At 44.2% G+C, this 20,525-nt stretch overlaps 1 protein-coding gene across 1 annotated transcript in view; it reads left to right on the top strand.

The window, feature by feature from the left end:
* The window catches only part of KREMEN1 (kringle containing transmembrane protein 1), a 150,180-nt gene that overhangs the window by 33,156 nt on the left and 96,499 nt on the right, over positions 1 to 20,525 (top strand). The window contains exons 11-14 of the mRNA XM_084649363.1: positions 243 to 401; positions 1,745 to 1,993; positions 3,591 to 3,860; positions 13,895 to 14,077. Coding sequence (XP_084505489.1) covers positions 243 to 401; positions 1,745 to 1,993; positions 3,591 to 3,860; positions 13,895 to 14,077 — 861 coding nt within the window. The remainder of the gene's footprint in view (positions 1 to 242; positions 402 to 1,744; positions 1,994 to 3,590; positions 3,861 to 13,894; positions 14,078 to 20,525) is intronic.

The following is a 20,525-nucleotide window of genomic DNA, read 5'->3' as shown; positions in this document are numbered from 1 at the left end:
GACGGATTTTTGAATTTCCTGACTTTTGAGTGCTTAGTATTGCAATCTCAACATGACATTAATAGGTAAGAAGGGAGAAGTTTGTGTCTTTATATATAATCTGTACACTTTACAAGCCACCCCAAAGAACCATTATTCATATTTATCCTATGTAAAATATGACAGTAAAAATCATAAAATTAACATATACTTTAGAGGGACTTGTGGCAGTGTTTTTAATCGGACTTGTTTTTGTTTGGAAGAAACTCTGGCTAAAGTGACAGGCTTGTCTTCAGTTGCCATACAGGAGAATAATTCTGATGTGATTGAGGTACGCAACTCAGAGCACTCTGGGATGTTGGAGGTCCTGTTGAACAAGGAGGTGCTTAGTTTCTCTGAGCAAAGCTGGATGGATTTGAAAGGTTAGACATTGATATCAACCTTGAAAAGGGTGGGTTATAGTGTTTCTGCTCCAATCACACTTTGTATTCCTACAAGGCCCCTGTGTAGTTAAACATCAGCCCAGATGTTTGTTCGCTCCAGTCCCTGCCTTCGTTTCCAGGTTGAATGGTCAATCTGGGGGTGATTCTAGAGATGACATGAGGGGCAAAATAGCTGACAGGCAGGGTCTCAGCAGCTATGCTGGGACACTATCATAGGTAATGGAATTATCTTCCTTAACCTGCATTTCCTTAGTCTAACTGGCACAAGAAGATGGCAAGAGAGGCCTGGGTCTGAGCAGAAGTGCAGGCACCAGGGTTAAGAATCCCTCCAAAGAAAGTTCTGAGGACTGAGTCAGTACAGCAGCACTTTGTGTAAATTATCCGTTATGGTTGAGATTTTTCAAAGGAGCGTGAGGGATTTAGATGTCCAAATCCTATTGAAATCAGAGTTGGATGCCTATTTCCTTTGGGTTTCTTTGCAAATCCTAGCCTGTATTTCTGTGGTGCCTCTTCTCAGCAGTGGCAGTGACTCCCTCTGCATTATGGGTGGCACTTGGTTAGAGTGGCCCAAGGGAAAGGGAAGGAGCTGGTGAAGGGAGAAGCTGATGCATATTATGCTTCTCCATTAAGATGCTGTGGTCTAGATTGTGGTAGTTAGCCACTGGGCCACACTGGAATTAATGCCACCCCACTCCAAGGTGTGTAATGGCAGGGTAATTCCTCAGGAGGCACATCCCTTCCCTGAGCTCCCTGAAATGCAGGGAAGAATGCACGTGGTTGCACTATCCAAAAGGATGATGTAGTTCCCCTGCTAATGGAGATGTGGATGAGGCCATAGCCCAACTCCTCCCCTCCCTCGTCATTATTTCAGGTGATTTGTGTCTCCAGGGATATGTGGAGAAACAGATGGTGACTTTCCCTAGCCCCTGTGTCAGGGTTAAGTGGAATAAAAGCTCCTTACTCCCCTTCACTCCCTTCCTTTGCCTACTAGGTCAGGGTCAATTTAGCCTATGAAAATATAATGGCTATCTAACTTTTTTTCTCTCTCACATGGATTCTCACAACATGCCACATGGTAACATTCAATTATTCCTCTTCAAAAATAGAGCATGAAAATGTGCGCTGAATGCATTTATGTTACTGCAGTATGACTGGTATTATGATTACTTGATTCTCTATGAAAGCTGTTAATAGCAGTCTAAATATGAGTGGAAGTTTAATGGGAAACTTGCAGTTTTCCCTCAGTCGGGGAACATTTATGTGGCCAGTATATTGTGAAGTATGTGTCATATATAATCACATGTTTTCTCTCTTTGTTATAGGCCTCTTTCTCTATTCCACAGCTGATCAGAACATCACAGTGATGTTCTCTTCTGGGGCTGGTATGGAACTAAGAGGAAGGGGAGGATTTCTGAGCCTGACAGTCCTGTTGCCAGTGGAGTTTCACAATCACACACAGGGTCTCTTGGGGGTTATGAATGATAATCCAACGGATGAGTATACCTTCAAAAATGGGACAACCATGTCATCTGATGCCAGCCCTCAGCAGTTGTTTGAGTTTGGAGCTGACTGTAAGTAATTTCCTGGCCCATTACTCCATTCTCAGGTTTACATGAAGTAGCTTCAGAAAATCAAAACCATTTATTATTTGCAGCATAGAAAATTAAGCCATCTTCAAAGAGAACAAATCTGTTTTGAGCAGCCTGTAGTAAAGAGGTAGGGCCTCCTGTACTCCAGTGGGTGGAGCTCACAGTCACATGTGTCGGGCCCAGAGCCAGGAAGGTAAGGCCTCCTACATTGTCTGTATCACAGAATGGAGCTTGCATTTTTGATATCTTAGCTTTTCTGTTGAGTGTCCAACTGGAGCTAGCATGAAGTGACTGAAAAGTCACAATAGTGCTGTGATCCCCAGAATATAAGTGTTGTTTCTATTCAGATATATCATCTTCTGACAGAGTTTTAGCAAGCATGGACATTTGTGCTAACTGCCAAACTCCTGGACAGAAAACAGGCAGTTTATGCTAGGTAAGAAAGTAAGAGAAGGGCTGTTTTAATCTAACTCAAATAATCTGCCAGATACCTCCAACATGCAAAATTAGGCTGCTCTAAATTTCTCTAAGGATTGATCGGGGGCAAAACAGTGGTGTACACCCCCCCGCCCTTTGCCATCCATCAATTTCTGTATCAAGCACAGCTCAGCCAGATTCCAGCTCTGAACCCATAGTGAACAGTCCCTCCTCAACAGGCTTCCAATATAAAATGCAAAAATTAAGATTATGACTCCAAGGAAGGTTTTTGTTTGTTTATAATGTTTGGGTTGCTCTATCTAACATATTTTCAGGATATCATCATGGTGTCACCAGGTATCTAATAACCTGTGCAATAATTTCTCTGGGAAAATGGTGGGAACATCAACTCTTTAAAACTAGACTGACCCAAACACTAGTCTAGGTGCTATGGTAATACAAATAATTATAATAGTAAATGTACAAAAGGGAATAATCCTGTATTGGAATGGAGAGTGACTAGATGGGACCTAAGAGGTCCGTGCCATCTCTAAATTTTTGATCTATGAAATTTGTAGCACAATATGGTGTTAGTCTGAGAAGGTGCGTAGCAGTGTTTGCAGAAGCATGTCCAATGTACATGTGACTCTCTGGCTGATATAGCTTATAGGCTCAGACTCTCCACCAAGAACTAATTACTGAACATGAAAAGTTTTAAGCAATTATTCAGCTATTTTTTTAAAGTACAGATGATAGGGTTTTTGCCACTCTCCAGTAGCTTGGCTACTGAAAAGATTTGCCTTAAACTTCCCTCAAAATATATTTTTTGGATCGATATCAAGCCTGGAAAATTTCAGCCCCAAAGAAGAATTTTTCCTAATGATAATGCGTATAGAAAGTGTTGAAAGAAAGAGACTTGATAAACTTAACTACGGTGCCTGTTATCAGTGGACTAATATATTTACATAACGTAAAATGAGATAGAAGAACCACTTTTTAAAATTCTGGCAGCAGTTCCATTATCAGTCTCGACCTTGCATATTTGAAACTGCATAGTGTTTAACTGATGCTGAGATAATACCTTTGGGGATAAAGGAATGCACTGTCCAAATTATATTGTATATGAACATATACATAGACATCTGTCTGTCTGTTTCCTCAGGGGCTGTCAAATATGAAACTTCCCTCTTTACTTATGACACCCAGTTCTTACTGAACAACTTCTATGCGGAAAAGCACAACTCTGCCTTCATACCAGTGTTTTCTCCTTATGAAGACCCTGCTGACCTCCTGATGAAGGAGATGACCCTGCTCTGTGATTCTGACCCTTTCTGCAGGTTTGATGTCCTGACAACCAGAAGCCTCAAGGTGGGAAATTCCACCAGAATATCCCATCAGAATCACAAGTGGCTGGTGGAGAGTCTACAGCCAGGTGAGGCAGTGTTAATCAGGGCAGTGCATAGGAGTGAGAGCACTCCATTAGTGAACACCACAGCATTCTGTGCAGGGTTTCAGAATATTAATCTAGCATGATTACATATGATCAACTACATATGAGTTTGAGGATTTAAGTATGGTGATGTTTTCACCAGCGGAAATCTCTATCAGTTGTACCAAGACCCTCTGTGCAATGAGTGAAAACCTGGACAGGTACAAAGTAAATTAATTTACAGCCTCTGAACTCTTCCACCACTTCCTCCATCATGAGCCCCACCTTTACTTGTCTTCCCTGAAGGAAAAAAGACCCCCTCCTTAGAAAAAAAAATACCAGAAAACAATGAAATGTATGTGCTAGTTCTTGGGGTGCCCAGCACTGAGTCACTGTAACGTATTTGCCTCCACCAAGAAGGAGAATTGCTTGTGCTTAACTGGGTGTTAGCTCCTTGTGTGTTGATTACTCAAACAATCTCCTCTAGCCTATGCCATCCCTTACTTTGTTTTGCAGGTTAACCCCAGTCTCTGAGACACTTTGAAATGTCCTCCTGTGGTATTCAGCCCCTTTATAGACTGAACACTCACAGAATTACGAGGTCAGCTTTTTCCAGGAACAGTATATATACCAGCTTTGATGATTCGAATTAGGATCAGCTTCTCGTATAACACCACAGCACTGAGTTATCTTTATAGTGAAAATAATTGTAAGTTTTATTATCAAAAACATAAAGATCTAAGAGCTAGTGAGTAAGAATAATGGAAACAGGTTACATGTAAAACAAAATCATAACACTTTCTAGGGAATAAAACTTAACTTAGCAGGCAAACCTTCTGTCTAAGGAAGTTTCTCTCACCCCAAATATATTTTGCAGCATTCCAACCAAGCCTGGTTGAGATCCCATTTTCGTTAATATAAACACACAGTCTGTTTCCTCAAGTTGAGGATAAAAGGATGTCTTTTTGCCTTCCTCTTTTATTTCCAAAAGTTCATTGTCTCCCCCAGAGACAGGGCAACCTTCTTTGGGTCAGCCTGTGGTGTCTTGACTTCCCATCTCCCTGTTGATTTTGCTTGTAAATGGGACTTCCATAGTGTCTGTTTACAGTAGTTAAATTACATTTTGATGGGGACACACACCTTATCTCTTGTTTGGAAGAAACCTGTTTTTCTCTTTGGTGACAGACATTTAAACATATTTTTCAAACATATACACAACTCCTTAAATATCATCCATACGTACATCTTGTGATGATTATGAGGATCAGTATGAGATATATATATATATACACATATACACGCTTTTATTAGAGACTTCACATGAGATCATTTATGGATAAATACCATGTGTGCTAGGAGTAGTGAGTTTGTCAGGCCTGTTAAGAGTTGCTGTTACACAACAGTGGACCCTCTGCCAGTTGGTACTGAGGGATTCTTAGGGTCACAGTGAGCCACTGATATGCTCCCCACCCTTCCCCTTTTAGCTCCTGTTCTCATTTCTGCACTTTCTTCTGTCGCCACTTCTTGTGGGATTGCCTTTCTAGGTTCCAGGATCAGAGACTGCACACAGAGCCCTCCATAGGCAATAGCCTCCTTGTCAGACATCAGCTTATTCATACAACAGGAAGTCCCTGAAATACTACAGGAAATTCAAACAATGTGGGATTTGGGTTACCCCTATCATGTCCTGAGTGTCTGGGCCCTCTTAGCTTTTATAGTCAACTCCTCCTTTGAGAGAACACACACTATCTAATCAGTGCTGAGGAAACCATCTCTTGAGGCAAGTAACCCCAACAGTAAACACTATGTCTCTAAACTCCTTTTCCTGAGCCAGGTGAGCAAGAAGTTGATGAAGAACCATCTACAACAGTCTCCAGCTACACCTCATGTCCACCAAGATCCTACACCCTTCCCAGTCAGATTTTAGATCAGTATCTGGCAGAGAGAGTGCTGGTTGTGCAAGTAGTTGATTTCCTGGCAGAGTGCAAACCTCCATAATCATATCTCTGAATCCCTCAGGAACATTTAACACAGTTTACCTGAAGATGCTACTGGGGGTCCCCAGAAACATGACAGAAGTAAGCAAAGTTGTCTGGAATTGGTTCACAACCTGCCTCTAAGAACAGTTCCAAATGGTTGTGTTGAGCAACTGCAGCTACATTTGTAGAGCCCTCATGTGAAGTTCAAGGTTCGGTCCTCTCTCCCACTCTACTTGTTATGGCCTCAATTCTGAAAAGGACTTAAACGTGTACTTAAGTGCTTTCCTGAATTGGGTACTCTGGGTAACCCTAGTAGAGTAGATTGTGAGATACCATGGCTTCTAATGCCACTAGTACATAGCTGACGCCCCTTCTTTCCATCATACCACATATTCAGAAAACAGTCTTCCAGCAGTTCAAATGCCTAAGCAAGATCAGTGCCTAGATTAAAAAATAGCTAGCTAAAAGCTAAACCTTACAAAAGAGAAATGAAAAGTGGAAGTGCCAAGTTTTTAATCTTTATAACACCCAATGGGCGATGCCTGGCTACCTCAGCAACCATGTCTTGCTCAAATTATTGGACAAGGGTGAGGCTCATGAAAGCAGGAGAGAGTTTTCTCAGCAGGCTGGCCCACAACTGAGGAGGTCTGCTCCTCAAGAAATTAGAAGGACCACAAAATTCAATACCTTCAGGACAAACATGTAAGACTCATTACTGTGCCAACAATATTAATAAAATACACCCTTCCCTTTCCTCTGGAGGAAGAGAGGCAAATAATTACATGGATTGGCCACAGAGTTCCTTTGCCATTCTGCAAGGACCTTGTGACAAAGTGCAGGGGCACCATGTAATTAGCTTCATGATGTTCTCAGAGTAGATTCAGCCATGTATTCCACTTAGGTATGTGTGCGTGCCCAGCATGCTGGAGCTGAAGAATTTTGCCTAGCAGTACCTGTAGGAGGTAGCTGTCACACCTTGTGCTCGCAGCCACTCCCCTGGCTATATGAGGCAGCACTGCCACTGTCTTATGCTGTTGTGTATATTTAGTTAGTATCCTTAGTATTAGTGTTAGTTAGATTTAGTTAAGTATTTCCTGGGTGATACGCTCACCAGGGTTTAAACATTGTCCATCATGTGGGGGAGCAATCCCTAACAATGATCCCCACATACAGTCCTTCATTTGCTTGGGCAAGGCCTATGTCCGAGATTGGTGTTCAATTTGCAAGTTGTTCACAAAATGGACTCAAGTGGCTAGGGACCTTCACTTAAAGCAGTGCCTGCTTTGATACTGAGGCCTACATCAGATCAGAGCAGGGATCTCAAACAGAAATCACTGTGAGGGCCACATGAAGACTAGTACATTGGCCCGAGGGCCGCATCACTGAAACGTTTTCATACAATGATACAAAAGTATAGTCAAAAATGAAAAAAAATGAAGAGTAATATACTATTAAAAGTAAATGTATTAACTGTTTTAAAACTGTAATCCGAAGAGGGGTTTTAATAAAATATCAAACGCTCAGTAATGCACCTCAGTCAAACGACGAAACACATATTTACTTTTAGAATTACTTCTGTTAAAGCCCCCCCGCCCCTGGCCCTGCCCCCACTCCACCCCTTCCATGAGGCCCTGCCTTTTCCTACCCCTTCCCCAAAGGCTTCGCCCCCCACCACCCCTATTCCAATCCTTTCCCCAAATTCCCGCCCTGGTTCTGGCTCTTCTCCACGTCCTCCTCTGAGTGCACCGCGTCCCCGCTCCTCCCCCCTCCCTCCTGAAAAGTCCCAAGCACCACCAAACAGCTGTTTGGCGGCAGGAAGCGCTTGGAGATAGGCAGAGGAGCAGGGTTGTGGCACACTTAGGGAGGAGGAGGGGCGGGGGGTGAGGGGAGCTTGGCTGCCAGTGGAGTCAGCGCCTATGGCGAGCCGCAGGAAATAACTCAGCGGGCCGCATGTGGCCCACAGGCCATGTGTTTGAGACACCTGGATCAGAGGTTACCCTAGGGTTCCGAGAGTGCTGCAGTTTCGCATTCTGGAGCCAGTGCCTCTCTAAAGAGGCAGAGGAGCTGCTCCCCATTGAGTGCACTGAGGAAAAGGTTGCATAAGACTTGTTGAGACCACTCCAGATCTCATGATTCTTCTGCCTCCACCAGAAAGAGTATCGATGGGCATGGTGTTAATGTTGGCACACGGGATGGAGGAAGTCCTTCGAACCTGTCCCTGATACTGTGTGTGGAGGTCAGAGACCTTGTACCGTTGACTCTGGTTCTGGCCCCAAAGTGTCCATTGAGTCCGGTACTAACAACAGTGATGCTGGTACCAGCTGTTTCCACTCTAGCAGTGTATCACGTGGCAATGGACCTCCTCTGCCTTTCTGTCTGGACCTTATCCAGGGCTTTGCCAGGGCTATATTGTTTACAACACCATTGGCTGAGCAGGCTGTTGAACCTTTGGGTCCGGCAGCACTGTATCCTGATATTTCCCTGCTGCAGACTGTGGAAGTGAGGCTGGTGCTGGGAACGATGCAAGGGACCTCCTTGGTACCAAGAAACTCCTTGGCATCACATTTTGCACCACCAATGTTACCATGGCAGCACTTACCACCCTCTGCATCGGCACCATCAGTTATGTTGGTACCACTGCTGACTTCTGGGATGACAACATTCCTGGCACCAGAAACAACAGAAGTGTACTTAGTGTTGGCAGTACCATATCCACCGTCAGTGCCGGTCCCTTGTTTTTGGGCAACGGATGAGTCAGACCAGATGCTTGCACCCTCAAGGCTGGCTTCACTTCAACCCGAGACTCCTTGGTGTTGAGTTTGGGATGTTCTTCCTCCTGTTCTCCATTGCCTGGCCCATGTTGAAGGCCATTCATGGAGCATCATGGGTACTGGGATTGGCACTTGTCTTGCGGTTATGACAGGAGTCCCTAGCCTGGTGCCTACTGGCCACCAATGCACTATCCTTATGCCCAGTGGCCTTCATGGAATCCATGGGACACTCATCAGTTGCAGAGGTCACACACCTCATCTCACTTTAAGGTGAGCTCTCTGGGCATGTCAATGTCAATGACCCACCACAGGTTCAGACACCATTGAGCCTTCCCCTGGCAGAGCCTCCAGAGTTGCCCCATTCAGGTCTGCCAGTATAGGAATGGAATCCAGTCCTGGTGTAGTTTAACTGCCTCTTTATCGTCCCAGGATGATTCAGCAGTGTACGGCTCTTTCTCTCCTTCAAAGTCTGAGGGCTCCAAGGCCTACTAGGACCATTTTCAGTGCATGGCTGCTTCTCTGGGCATCCAGGCAGAGCTTCTCCAGGAGAATACCCATAAATTGTTGGATATCCTGCACCTGTCTGCCCCTAGGAGAGTGGCCTTTTCTATTAACGATGTTCTCCTGGAGCCTGCAAAGGTTCTTTGGACCATGCCACTTCCAGTGCCACCTACTTCAAAGTGTTTGGAGAAATGCTATTTTGTCCCAGTACAGGGATTTGAGGGCTTTTACTCCAGCCCATCCCCTAATTCTCTGGTTGTAATTATGGTGAATGACAGAGCTCAGCTGACCAGGTTTAAGTCCACTCCTAAGAACAAGGATTCCAAGAGGATGCACTTAGTGGGTAGAAATATTTACAACTCTTCTTCTCTGCAAATGTGGATTGTGAACCAGAAGTCATTGTTGTCCAATTATGACTTTGTGAATAGGATGGCTGTGTCTAAATTTGCAGACCAGCTGACTGAAGCCTCCAGAGAGGAATTTCAGGTGTTCATCAGTGTCTTGGTGGCCAAGACATCGTTACAGTCCACACTGGATGTCAGGGACACTTCAGCCACAGTGATGGCCCTGGCAGTGTCCATGAGAAGGGTGTCCTGGCTGTAGAATTAGGGCATTGCTCCTGTCATGCAGCTGGCTATAGAGGATTTGTCCTTCGATGGCCAGGTATTCTTTTCTGACAAAACAGATAAGACTCTGCACTCCTTCAAGGATTCTAGGGATACCCTACATTCCTTGGGGGTGTATACACCATCAGTGCAAAGGCATCACTATGGCGGTCAACAACAGCAGTAGGAACAATACTGTCAGCAATGCACCTTTGGGCAGCCTTTCACTCCCCTAAGACAGCTGCGCTACCCCAGAAAGAGACATCTATCCAGAGAAGGAGGCATTTGGGTCCAAGCACCCATTTTGATTTGTTAGTCTAGAGCAGTTCAGTTGTTTCTTCCTTTACCCTGTTCCCTCCATTTGGGGACAGGCTGGCTTGCTTCCACAGTGCTTGGGGCTCGATTACCACCAACAGTTGGGTCCAAAGCATTGTCAGATTGGGCTATTCTGTCCAGTTCCTCTCCGCCTCTCCCTGTCCCTCTTCAGGGACCCATCTCATGAGATACTGTTCCTCAAGCAGGTCTGGTCTCTACTGGCTTTGGGAGCTGTAGAGGAGGTTCCTCCAGAACACTAGGGTCAGGGTTTCTATTCCTGGAGCTTTCTGATTCCCAAATCCAAAGGAGGGGTAAGACCTATTCTCGACCTTTGCAGCCTCAACATATAGATACATGAGGTTCCAAAGGTCACCGTATCAACTTCCATCCTTGCATTATCTCAGAACAACTGGTTTGCTGCTCTGGACCTTCAGGGTGCTTATTTCATGTGGCGATTTTGCTGAGCCACAGAAAATTCCTCCAGTTCCTCATGGTAGAGTGCCATTTCAGTGGTTCCTTTTTGCCTCTCTTCTGCCTCCCGGGTTTTTACCAGGTGTATGGTCAAGCCAATGGCATACTTTAGAAAGAAGGAAATCCATATCTTCCCATATCTGGATGACTGGCTAGTGAGGGGCAGGTCCAGATAAGAAGTTCTTTCTCACACACACCTTACACTGCACTTACTCAACCATCTGGGTCTCATCCTAAACACCAGAAAGTCAACATTGGTTCCCACTCAGAAAATCAAGTTCATTGGGGTCCTAATAGAGTTTGAGAGCATTTTTGCCAACCAACAGTATTCAGGCAATTTGCCACTTTTGTCTAGGTCTTCAGTCTCAACCTTCCACAACAGTTCAGGTGTGTGCTTGAGGCTCTTGGGCTACATGTCTTCCTGCATGCAGGTGATCCAATTGGTAAGATTGCATCTTTGCCCTCTTCAGATGTGGCTTAGGACAGTTTATCCTCCATTTCTTCATCCCTTGGACAGATTGATCCACCTCCCTCCATTGGCCCTGGACTCCTTGCAGCTGTGGACACTTCAGGAGAATCTACACCAAGGCATTCCCTTTGCCCAGCCCTCACCAACCAGGTCTGTTATCACCAATGCATCCCTGAAAATCGACCTGTTTCCTACAATAGACGTGTTTGTTCTGCTTTTGTGGGGTACCAGTCCAGGCTCCCTGACTGACACCTGTCATCTTAACTGGCATTCGCCTCTGCTGTATGTGTTTCCGCTGATCCCAATCATTCCACAGGTCATCCTCAGGTTAAAAGCGGATTGTGCCAAGCTCATCCTCATTGCCCTGATGCGGCCGAGGCAGTGTTGGTTCTCCAACCTCACGCTATTGATTCAGCGTCCCATAACCTTTCTTCTCTAGTCTGACCTGTTCACACAGAATCATGGTTGCATACTGCATCCCGTGCTCAGTTCCCTGCATCTCACAGCATAGCTGCTTTGTGGTTGAATGATGAGGAAGAGCAGTGTTTGTTGGCTGTTCAATAGGTTCTACTCAATAGTAGAAAGCCCTCTACCAGAATGGCCTATTTGGGGAACTGGAAGCTGTTTTCTTTGTGGTCATTGGCCCTTGGAGTTCAACCAAACTGGCCTTTATCCATGACATCTTGGATATTTGCTGTATCTTCAGTCGTCAGGCCTTGCATTTAGCTTATTGAGGGTGCATCTGGTGGTGATCTCAGCATTCCACCCCTCCATTCATGAAAGATCAGTCTCTTCCAGTGCCATGATAGCAAGACTCTTAAAAAGGCATCTTTGTTGTCATCCTCCAGTTCTAGAGCCAGTCCCTTTGTGGTACCTTAACACAGTCCTAGTGGTGTTGATGGACCTTCCGTTTGAGTCTCTGGCATCTTGTCCCTTTCCTCTTTTATGTCAGAAGACTGCATTCCTGGTGGCCATAATATTCATAAGGAGAGGCTGAGAGTTGCAGGCTCTGATGCCAGAGCCTCCTTATACACAATTCTACAAGAGCAAAGTAACTTTACAGCTGCACCCAAAATTTTTGTCTAACATGGTCTCTCAGTTTCATTTGAACCAGGCGGTATATGTACCTGTTTTTTTCTGAAACTACATTAATCTCCGGAGGAGCAGCATCTCCACACATTAGATGTCAGACAATATATAGCCTACGTGCATAGGAATTAACCATTTCATGCTTCGCCTCATCCGTTTGTGTCATATGCAGATTGTACGAAAGGTGCAAGCGGTCTTTTCACAAACAAACTCTAAGTGGATAACATCCTATAACAGGACAGCATATGAAATAGCTTTGACTACGCCTCCTCAGCAGGTGCAAGCTCATTCCATAAGAGCACAGGCTACGTTAATAGTGTTACTAAGTGATGTCTTAATAGTGGATATTTGAAAGGCTGCCATGTGGTCCTTGATACATACATTTGAGAACCATTATGCTATTACTGCATCATCTAGAGCTGATGCAAACTTTGGGAAGGTGATCCTGCAATCCTTGTTTAGATAGGCTCTTAGTCCCACCATCTGTGGCTACTGCTTTTGAATCACCTAAGTGAAATAAATGGCTTCAACTACTCAAAGAAATGGTTACTTATTATAACTGAGGTTCTTCAAGATGTGATGCAAATGTGTATTCCACAACCCACCCTCCATCCTCTCTGCACTGGGGTCTAGTCTCCATGCATTCATTGTGAAGATACTGCGGGGGGTTGAGGCATTGTTGCCTCATATAGACGGGGTGGGGCTATGAGCACGACACACAAGCCCTGGCTCCTAGAGGTACTGTTATGCAAAATTCTCCGTCTCCGGTGCACTGAGAACACACACACCTTCATGGAATACACATCTGCATTATATCATGAAGACCCATAGTTATAGTAAGTAACCGTTTCCTCACAAAGGACCAAGTAGTGCCCCTGAAATCTACCTCAGGCTCCTTACAGTATGGCATAGGACACTCTGACCGGTTAGTGGGCATCATATTTGCTTTTCTTCCTCTTGACAACTGCAACTAGTTCGCAGTCCCATTTTGGCAGCATAAATGGAGGCAAGTTAAAAATTGTCAGCAAAGAAGACACCCATGTATGTAATTTAAACTTTTGTCTTCACTGAGTAACAATACATCTGCCAAAAACAGGCTTTCAAGTCCCCAAATGAAGAGAAAAATTAACTCAAATATAATCACAGTTTTGACCACCATAGTTTCTCTCACTCCTGCTGTTACTGCTTCTGAAGTCCAGAAACTCTTGTTCAGTAATAGAATTTGATCATTTTTAAAATGTGTACTTGTATCCTGTGTGTATGAGGTACAGTTTTCTGTTATACATTGTTTTTACAGCTCTAAAGAGAGACAAAGAAAGAAGAGGTGACATAGTAAATCAGCTCATTTGCAGCGCAAAAAAAAAATAAGGTTTTTAGATCTCTACTGTGGAAATCACAGAATTGTAGAAACAGATTGTGAAGGGTCATGTGATACCCAGAGCTACCCTTTCAAACTTTGATTATGTGGGTTCTAGTCTACTTGATGAAAAGAATAAAAAATAAATGCAAAGTAATAGATACCAGCCTCCAGAATATTCGGGAGCAGAAGTATTTGGCTGACAAATACTGAATTATGATGATGTTCCACAACTGTGTTGTCAGAAAATACCCATGATCCACTGAAGATCAACAGGGCTGTGGGTGTGACTATCACCAGCTTCATGTTGAGTTAAGGTTGCTCTTGCTAGTTTATTGCTCCCATTTGTTAGCTCTGCTAGACTAAAAGAATCTGTTACTCTTTTTCAATTATATTTAAATCACCATGCAACTCACTGGACTAGCTGTGCCAGTGAAACTAAAAGACTTTCACCAGATAGCTGTTATCTCCTTTTCTTAGTGGTCTCTTGTGGCTGGTTGGATCACCCCACCAATGGGAAAAAAGAAGGGACAAACTACCTGTTGGACTCAACCATCCGATTTAGCTGCAATCAAGGATACAGGCTTGCTGGATCAGAAGAACGAACCTGCCAGTTGACTGGGGTTTGGTCAGGGAGCACAACCAGCTGTTTGCCAGGAACAGGTATGTGTGGGTGTGGGTTTTTTTTCAAATGTCACAAATTTTAATTGAAAATCGTTGATGTAAACATGGCCATTTCAGCAATGGCATGATGCTGAAAACAAAAGCACCAACTTTTCTCTTGAAAAGATGTTGAATACAAGAAACCTGATCTGCTACAAAGACAGATGTTTAAATCATAGAATCATAGAATATCAGGGTTGGAAGGGACCTCAGGAGGTCATCTAGTCCAACCCCCTGCTCAAAGCAGGACCAATCCCCAATTAAATCATCCCAGCCAGGGCTTTGTCAAGCCTGACCTTAAAAACTTCTAAGGAAGGAGATTCCACCACCTCCCTAGGCAACGCATTCCAGTGTTTCACCACCCTCCTAGTGAAACAGTTTTTCCTAATATCCAACCTAAACCTCCCCCACTGCAACTTGAGACCATTACTCCTTGTCCTGTCCTCTTCTACCACTGAGAATAGTCTAGAACCATCCTCTCTGGAACCACCTCTCAGGTAGTTGAAAGCAGCTATCAAATCCCCCCTCATTCTTCTCTTCTGCAGACTAAACAATCCCAGTTCCCTCAGCCTCTCCTCATAAGTCATGTGTTCCAGACCCCTAATCATTTTTGTTGCCCTTCGCTGGACTCTTTCCAATTTATCCACATCCTTCTTGTAGTGTGGGGCCCAAAACTGGACACAGTACTCCAGATGAGGCCTCACCAATGTCGAATAGAGGGGGACGATCACGTCCCTCGATCTGCTCGCTGTGCCCCTACTTATACATCCCAAAATGCCATTGGTCTTCTTGGCAACAAGGGCACACTGCTGACTCATATCCAGCTTCTCGTCCACTGTCACCCCTAGGTCCTTTTCCGCAGAACTGCTGCCTAGCCATTCGGTCCCTAGTCTGTAGCTGTGCATTGGGTTCTTCCGTCCTAAGTGCAGGACCCTGCACTTATCCTTATTGAACCTCATCAGATTTCTTTTGGCCCAATCCTCCAATTTCTCTAGGTCCCTCTGTATCCTATCCCTGCCCTCCAGCATATCTACCACTCCTCCCAGTTTAGTATCATCCTCAAATTTGCTGAGAGTACAATCCACACCATCCTCCAGATCATTTATGAAGATATTGAACAAAACCGGCCCCAGGACCGACCCCTGGGGCACTCCACTTGACACCGGCTGCCAACTAGACATGGAGCCATTGATCACTACCCGTTGAGCCCGACAATCTAGCCAACTTTCTACCCACCTTATAGTGCATTCATCCAGCCCATACTTCTTTAACTTGCTGGCAAGAATACTGTGGGAGACCGTGTCAAAAGCTTTGCTAAAGTCAAGAAACAATACATCCACTGCTTTCCCTTCATCCACAGAACCAGTAATCTCATCATAGAAGGCGATTAGTCAGGCATGACCTTCCCTTGGTGAATCCATGCTGACTGTTCCTGATCACTTTCCTCTCCTCTAAGTGCTTCAGAATTGATTCTTTGAGGACCTGCTCCATGATTTTTCCGGGGACTGAGGTGAGGCTGACTGGCCTGTAGTTCCCAGGATCCTCCTTCTTCCCTTTTTTAAAGATTGGCACTACATTAGCCTTTTTCCAGTCATCCGGGACTTCCCCCGTTCGCCACGAGTTTTCAAAGATAATGGCCAATGGCTCTGCAATCACAGCCGCCAGTTCCTTTAGCACTCTCGGATGCAACTCGTCCGGCCCTATGGACTTGTGCACGTCCAGCTTTTCTAAATAGTCCCTAACCACCTCTTTCTCCACAGAGGGCTGGCCATCTATTCCCCATGTTGTGATGCCCAGCGCAGCAGTCTGGGAGCTGACCTTGTTAGTGAAGACAGAGGCAAAAAAAGCATTAAGTACATTAACTTTTTCCACATCCTCTGTCACTAGGTTGCCTCTCTCATTCATTAAGGGGCCCACACTTTCCTTGGCTTTCTTCTTGTTGCCAGCATACCTGAAGAAACCCTTCTTGTTACTCTTAACATCTCTCGCTAGCTGCAGCTCCAGGTGCGATTTGGCCCTCCTGATTTCATTCCTACATGCCTGAGCAATATTTTTATACTCTTCCCTGGTCATATGTCCAACCTTCCACTTCTTGTAAGCTTCTTTTTTATATTTAATTTTTTTTGGTTAGTTTCAGCCATTGTGCTAAGATCTTGGGTTAGGGTGCAGCTGTTGGCATGAAGGCTTGTATGCTGAACCGTTAAGGCATTCAACTGCATACATGAATTTCCTTGACTCCATCGCTGGCATATTCGTGATGTGTAGATTAAAAAGTATCAGGGCCAGGACAGAGCCCTGAGGGTTGCCCTGCAAAGGTGACTGCAAATGCTGTCACCTCTCATCTTCTTTCTAACAGCAAGATGCCAGCAGAAAAAATTACATGCCAGGAGGTCCAGTGGGAATTCCACAAGAACCAGCAATGCTCAGAGGAATCCTCACTCTCCTCTCCATATTCTGTCAAGGAGATCAACGTTTCACGGTTGGAAACCAAAAGCCAGAAAGCTGCAGCGGTTGATGGCATTCCTCCAGAGTTTCTCAAGAACCGGGGGAGACGGGGACAGGATTAGCTGCTGATGCTTTTTACTGCTGTGCATAGAACCAGAGAAGTGCCAACAAGCTGGTGACAGGCAACAGTGGTTGCCCTACTGAAGCCTGAGAAATCTCCAGAGGGTGCAGCCAGCTACCACTCCATCTCTCTCCTCTCAGCCACCAGCAAACTCATGGAATGGGCACTGCACCGCTGTCTGTCTGATATTATCAAAGACATCCCCCCAACAGAGCAGGCCAGATTTTGCCTGAAGAGGAACAGCTGTGACCAACTAGCTTCACTTACCAGCCACATTGAGGCAGGATTCCAACGTAAATTGAAGACGGGGATTGCCCTTGTTGAACTAGCCTCAGCATATGACAGTGCCTGGAGACAGGGCCTCCTCCTCAAGATCTCCTGCATCATTCACTACCAGCAAACGATCCATCTCTTGCCAGTGATGACCAGTGACCTTCGCTTTAAGGTACACCTTAATGGCCAGATCAGTAAACCAAACACCAGTAACAGGTAGACAATAGCCTGTTGTATATCTCTTAACTGCAATGCAAATAGCAGTGCCCTGATGATCAGTCTGCCAAGCCAAGATCAGCATCTGGATAGAAAGCAGTTGATTGAAGTTAAACCCAAGCAAGTTAACATGGTTGGGAAGAAGAAAACAATTTGAAGACCATGTCACTTTGCTTTCTGCAGCCTAACGGTCCTCTCGGAGTGCTCATTTCTGCGACAGCTGCAAAAATGTTTTCTTCCATCTATAACTAGCACCCCGTTTTAAAATCAGTAACCTGGCCACAGTGACCCTGTCTTTTTTGTCCTCCAGGCAGAACTATTACAACTCTCTGTTCCTAGGTATGAGTACAGTAACATTAAAAAAAGCTTAATTTAGTCCAGAAGGCAGGCACCTACTTTCTCAGTAACACCACTCTCAAGATTACTTACTCTAGAGCACTGCTCACTAAACTTGCTCTGGCTCACCACATAATGCCAGGTCAAATTCAGGGTCACTATTTCAAATTTATTAAGATTTTTATTCTTTAAATTTATTCATGTTTCTGGCTTAGTAACTAGAGCTATTGAAATGAAGTAGTGATGAATGAGGAAAATTCAGGAAAGTGGGGAGAGAGAAGGTAAAGTAAAAACACCTGTGATTTTCCAGAATCCTATTTTGTATTTAAAATTTCAAACCAAAACTATGCAGTGAGGCTTGAATAGTGTTGCTTTCTGTTTTGTTTTCTTTAATTAGTTTCCATAGAAATGTTCTGCTAATGATTATTCTGATATGCTTCTAATTATACTCACACTACAAGGCTTTGCTTCTGCTACAGCAGCTTCTTTTTGCAAAATAGCTTGTAGCAAGGAAGTCAGAAACAACCCCTGGAAAAGAAACTTCAGGCATCCAACAAAACACGTATAAAAATCAACCAAACACTTAATAATTTTGGAAAACAAAATCTTAACGTATGTATTGTTTTCCTGATAGAGAGGGATTTGGCATTGTTTACCTGCATCTGGTTGCATTCTCTGTGTACACATGCACACACACACACACATAGAATCAAGTGCTATTCACCTTCTGAGGCTTACATTTTCCAGGTTTGGTCTCTGTGTCAATGTGGTTATTTTTTGGAAAGTTGATACAAAATCCCATCAGCCTTTTTTAAGATGAAAAAAATCAGGTTTTCCTCAGTATGTGTTCCAGGAGAATAGCTCAAAAATATCTAAAAATAAAGCCAGACAATTTCAAGTTAGAAATAAGGCCTTGTCTGCATTAGAAAGGGTTTTTCAGTATCACTATACCAACAAACCTGCCTAGTAGAGACACAACTTATACTGGCAAAAGCATTCTTTTGCTAGTATTGTTATACCAGTTCTCTAACCAAAGTAAGCCATCCCAGCAAAAGGACATTTTTGCTAGTGTAACTGCATCTATGCTAGGGCTTTTGCCAAGATAGCCATGTGATTTCTTTTTCACACTCCCCAACAACAGCATGGCTCTGGGAAGAAGGATACAGGAGTTTGAGGCACAAGTCATGTTCTCGTCCATCCTCCCTGTTGAAGGAAAAGGCCCAGGTAGGGGCCATCGAATTGTGGAGGTAAATGTGTGGTTGCGCAGGTGGTGTCTGAGAGAGGACTTCGGATTCTTCAACCTTGGGATGTTGTTCCAGGAAGAAGGGAGTGCTAGGAAGAGATGGGCTTCACCTAACAAAGAGAGGGAAGAGCATCTTCACAGGCAGGCTTGCTAACTTAGTGAGGAGGGCTTTAAACTAGGTTTGCCGGGGGATTGTGACCTAAACCCAGAGGTAAGTGGGGAAGTGGGATACCGGGAGGAAACACAAGGAGGAGGGTACAACAGGGGAGGCCTTCTGATTCATACTGAGAAAAATAGGGCAATTGGCGGTTTATCTTAGGTGCCTGTACATGAATGCAAGAAGCCTGGGAAACAAGTGGGAAGAATTGGCACAGTCAAGGAACTATGATGTGATTGGAATAACAGAGACTTGGTGGGGTAACTCACATGACTAGAACACTGTCATGGATGGGTATAAACCGTTCAGGAAGGAGAGGCAGGGGAGAAAAGGTGGAGAAGTTGCACTCTATGTAAGAGAGCAGTATGATTGCTCAGAGCTCCAGAATGAAACTGGAGAAAAACTTGTTAAGAGTGTTAGGGTTAAGTTTAGAGGCGAGAGCAACAAGGTTGATGTCGTGGTGGGCGTCTGCTATAGATCACCAGACCAGGAGGATGAGATAGACAAGGCTTTCTTTGGACAACTAACAGAAGTTTCCAGATCACAGGCCCTGGTTCTCATGGGGGACTTCAATCACCCTGACATTTGTTGGGAGAGCAATACAGCAGTGCACAGACAATCCAGGAAGTTTTTGGAGAGTGTTAGAGACAACTTCCTGGTTCAAGTGCTGGTGGAACCAACTAGGGGCCATACTCCTCTTGACCTGCTGGTCACAAACAGGGAAGAATTGGTAGGGGAAGTAGAAGTGGGTGGCAACCTGGGTGACCATGAGATGGTTGAGTTCAGGATCCTAACAAAAGGAAGAAAGGAGAGCAGCAGAATACATACCCTGAACTTCAGAAAAGGAGACTTTGACTCCCTCAGGGAACTGATGGGCAGGATCCCCTGGGAGGCTAATATGAGGGGGAAAGGAGTCCAGGAGAGCTGGCTGTATTTTAAAGAAGCCTTATTGAGGGTTCAGGAACAAACCATCCCAACGTGCAGAAAGAATAGCAAATATGGCAGGCGACCAGGTTGGCTTAACAGATAAATCTTCAGTGAGTTTAAACACAAAAAGGAAGCTTAGAAGAAGTGGAAACTTGGACAGATGACTAGGGAGGAGTATAAAAATATTGCTCAAGCTTGCAGGAATGTAATCAGGAAGACCAAAGCACAACTGGAGTTGCAGCTAGCAAGGGATGTGAAGGGTAACAAGAAGGGTTTCTACTAGGGCTGTCAAATGATTAAAAAAATTAATCACGATTAATCGCACTGTTAAATATTTATTTAAATATTTTTGGATGTTTTCTACATTTTCAAATATATTGATTTCAATTATAACATGGAATACAAAGTGTACAGTGCTCACTTTATATTTATTTTTATTACAAATATTTGCACTGTAAAAAACAAAAGAAATAATATTTTTCAATTCACCTAATACAAGTACTGTAGTGCAATCTCTTTGTCATGAAAGTTGAATTTACAAATGTAGAATTCTGTGCAAAAAATAACTGCATTCAAAAATGTAACAATGTAAAACTTTAGAGCCTACAAGTCCACTCATTCTCATTTCTTGTTCAACCAATCGCTCAGACAAACAAGCTTGTTTACATTTGAAGGAGATAATGCTGCCTGCTTCTTGTTCAGAATGTCACCTGAAAGTGAGAACAGGCGA

Source organism: Lepidochelys olivacea (genome assembly GCF_965140295.1).
Source record: "Lepidochelys olivacea isolate rLepOli2 genome assembly, chromosome: 15".
Classification (NCBI taxonomy): Eukaryota; Metazoa; Chordata; order Testudines; family Cheloniidae; genus Lepidochelys; species Lepidochelys olivacea.
The sequence above is the reverse complement of the archived record's forward strand: the minus strand, read 5'-3'. Positions and strand labels throughout refer to the sequence as shown.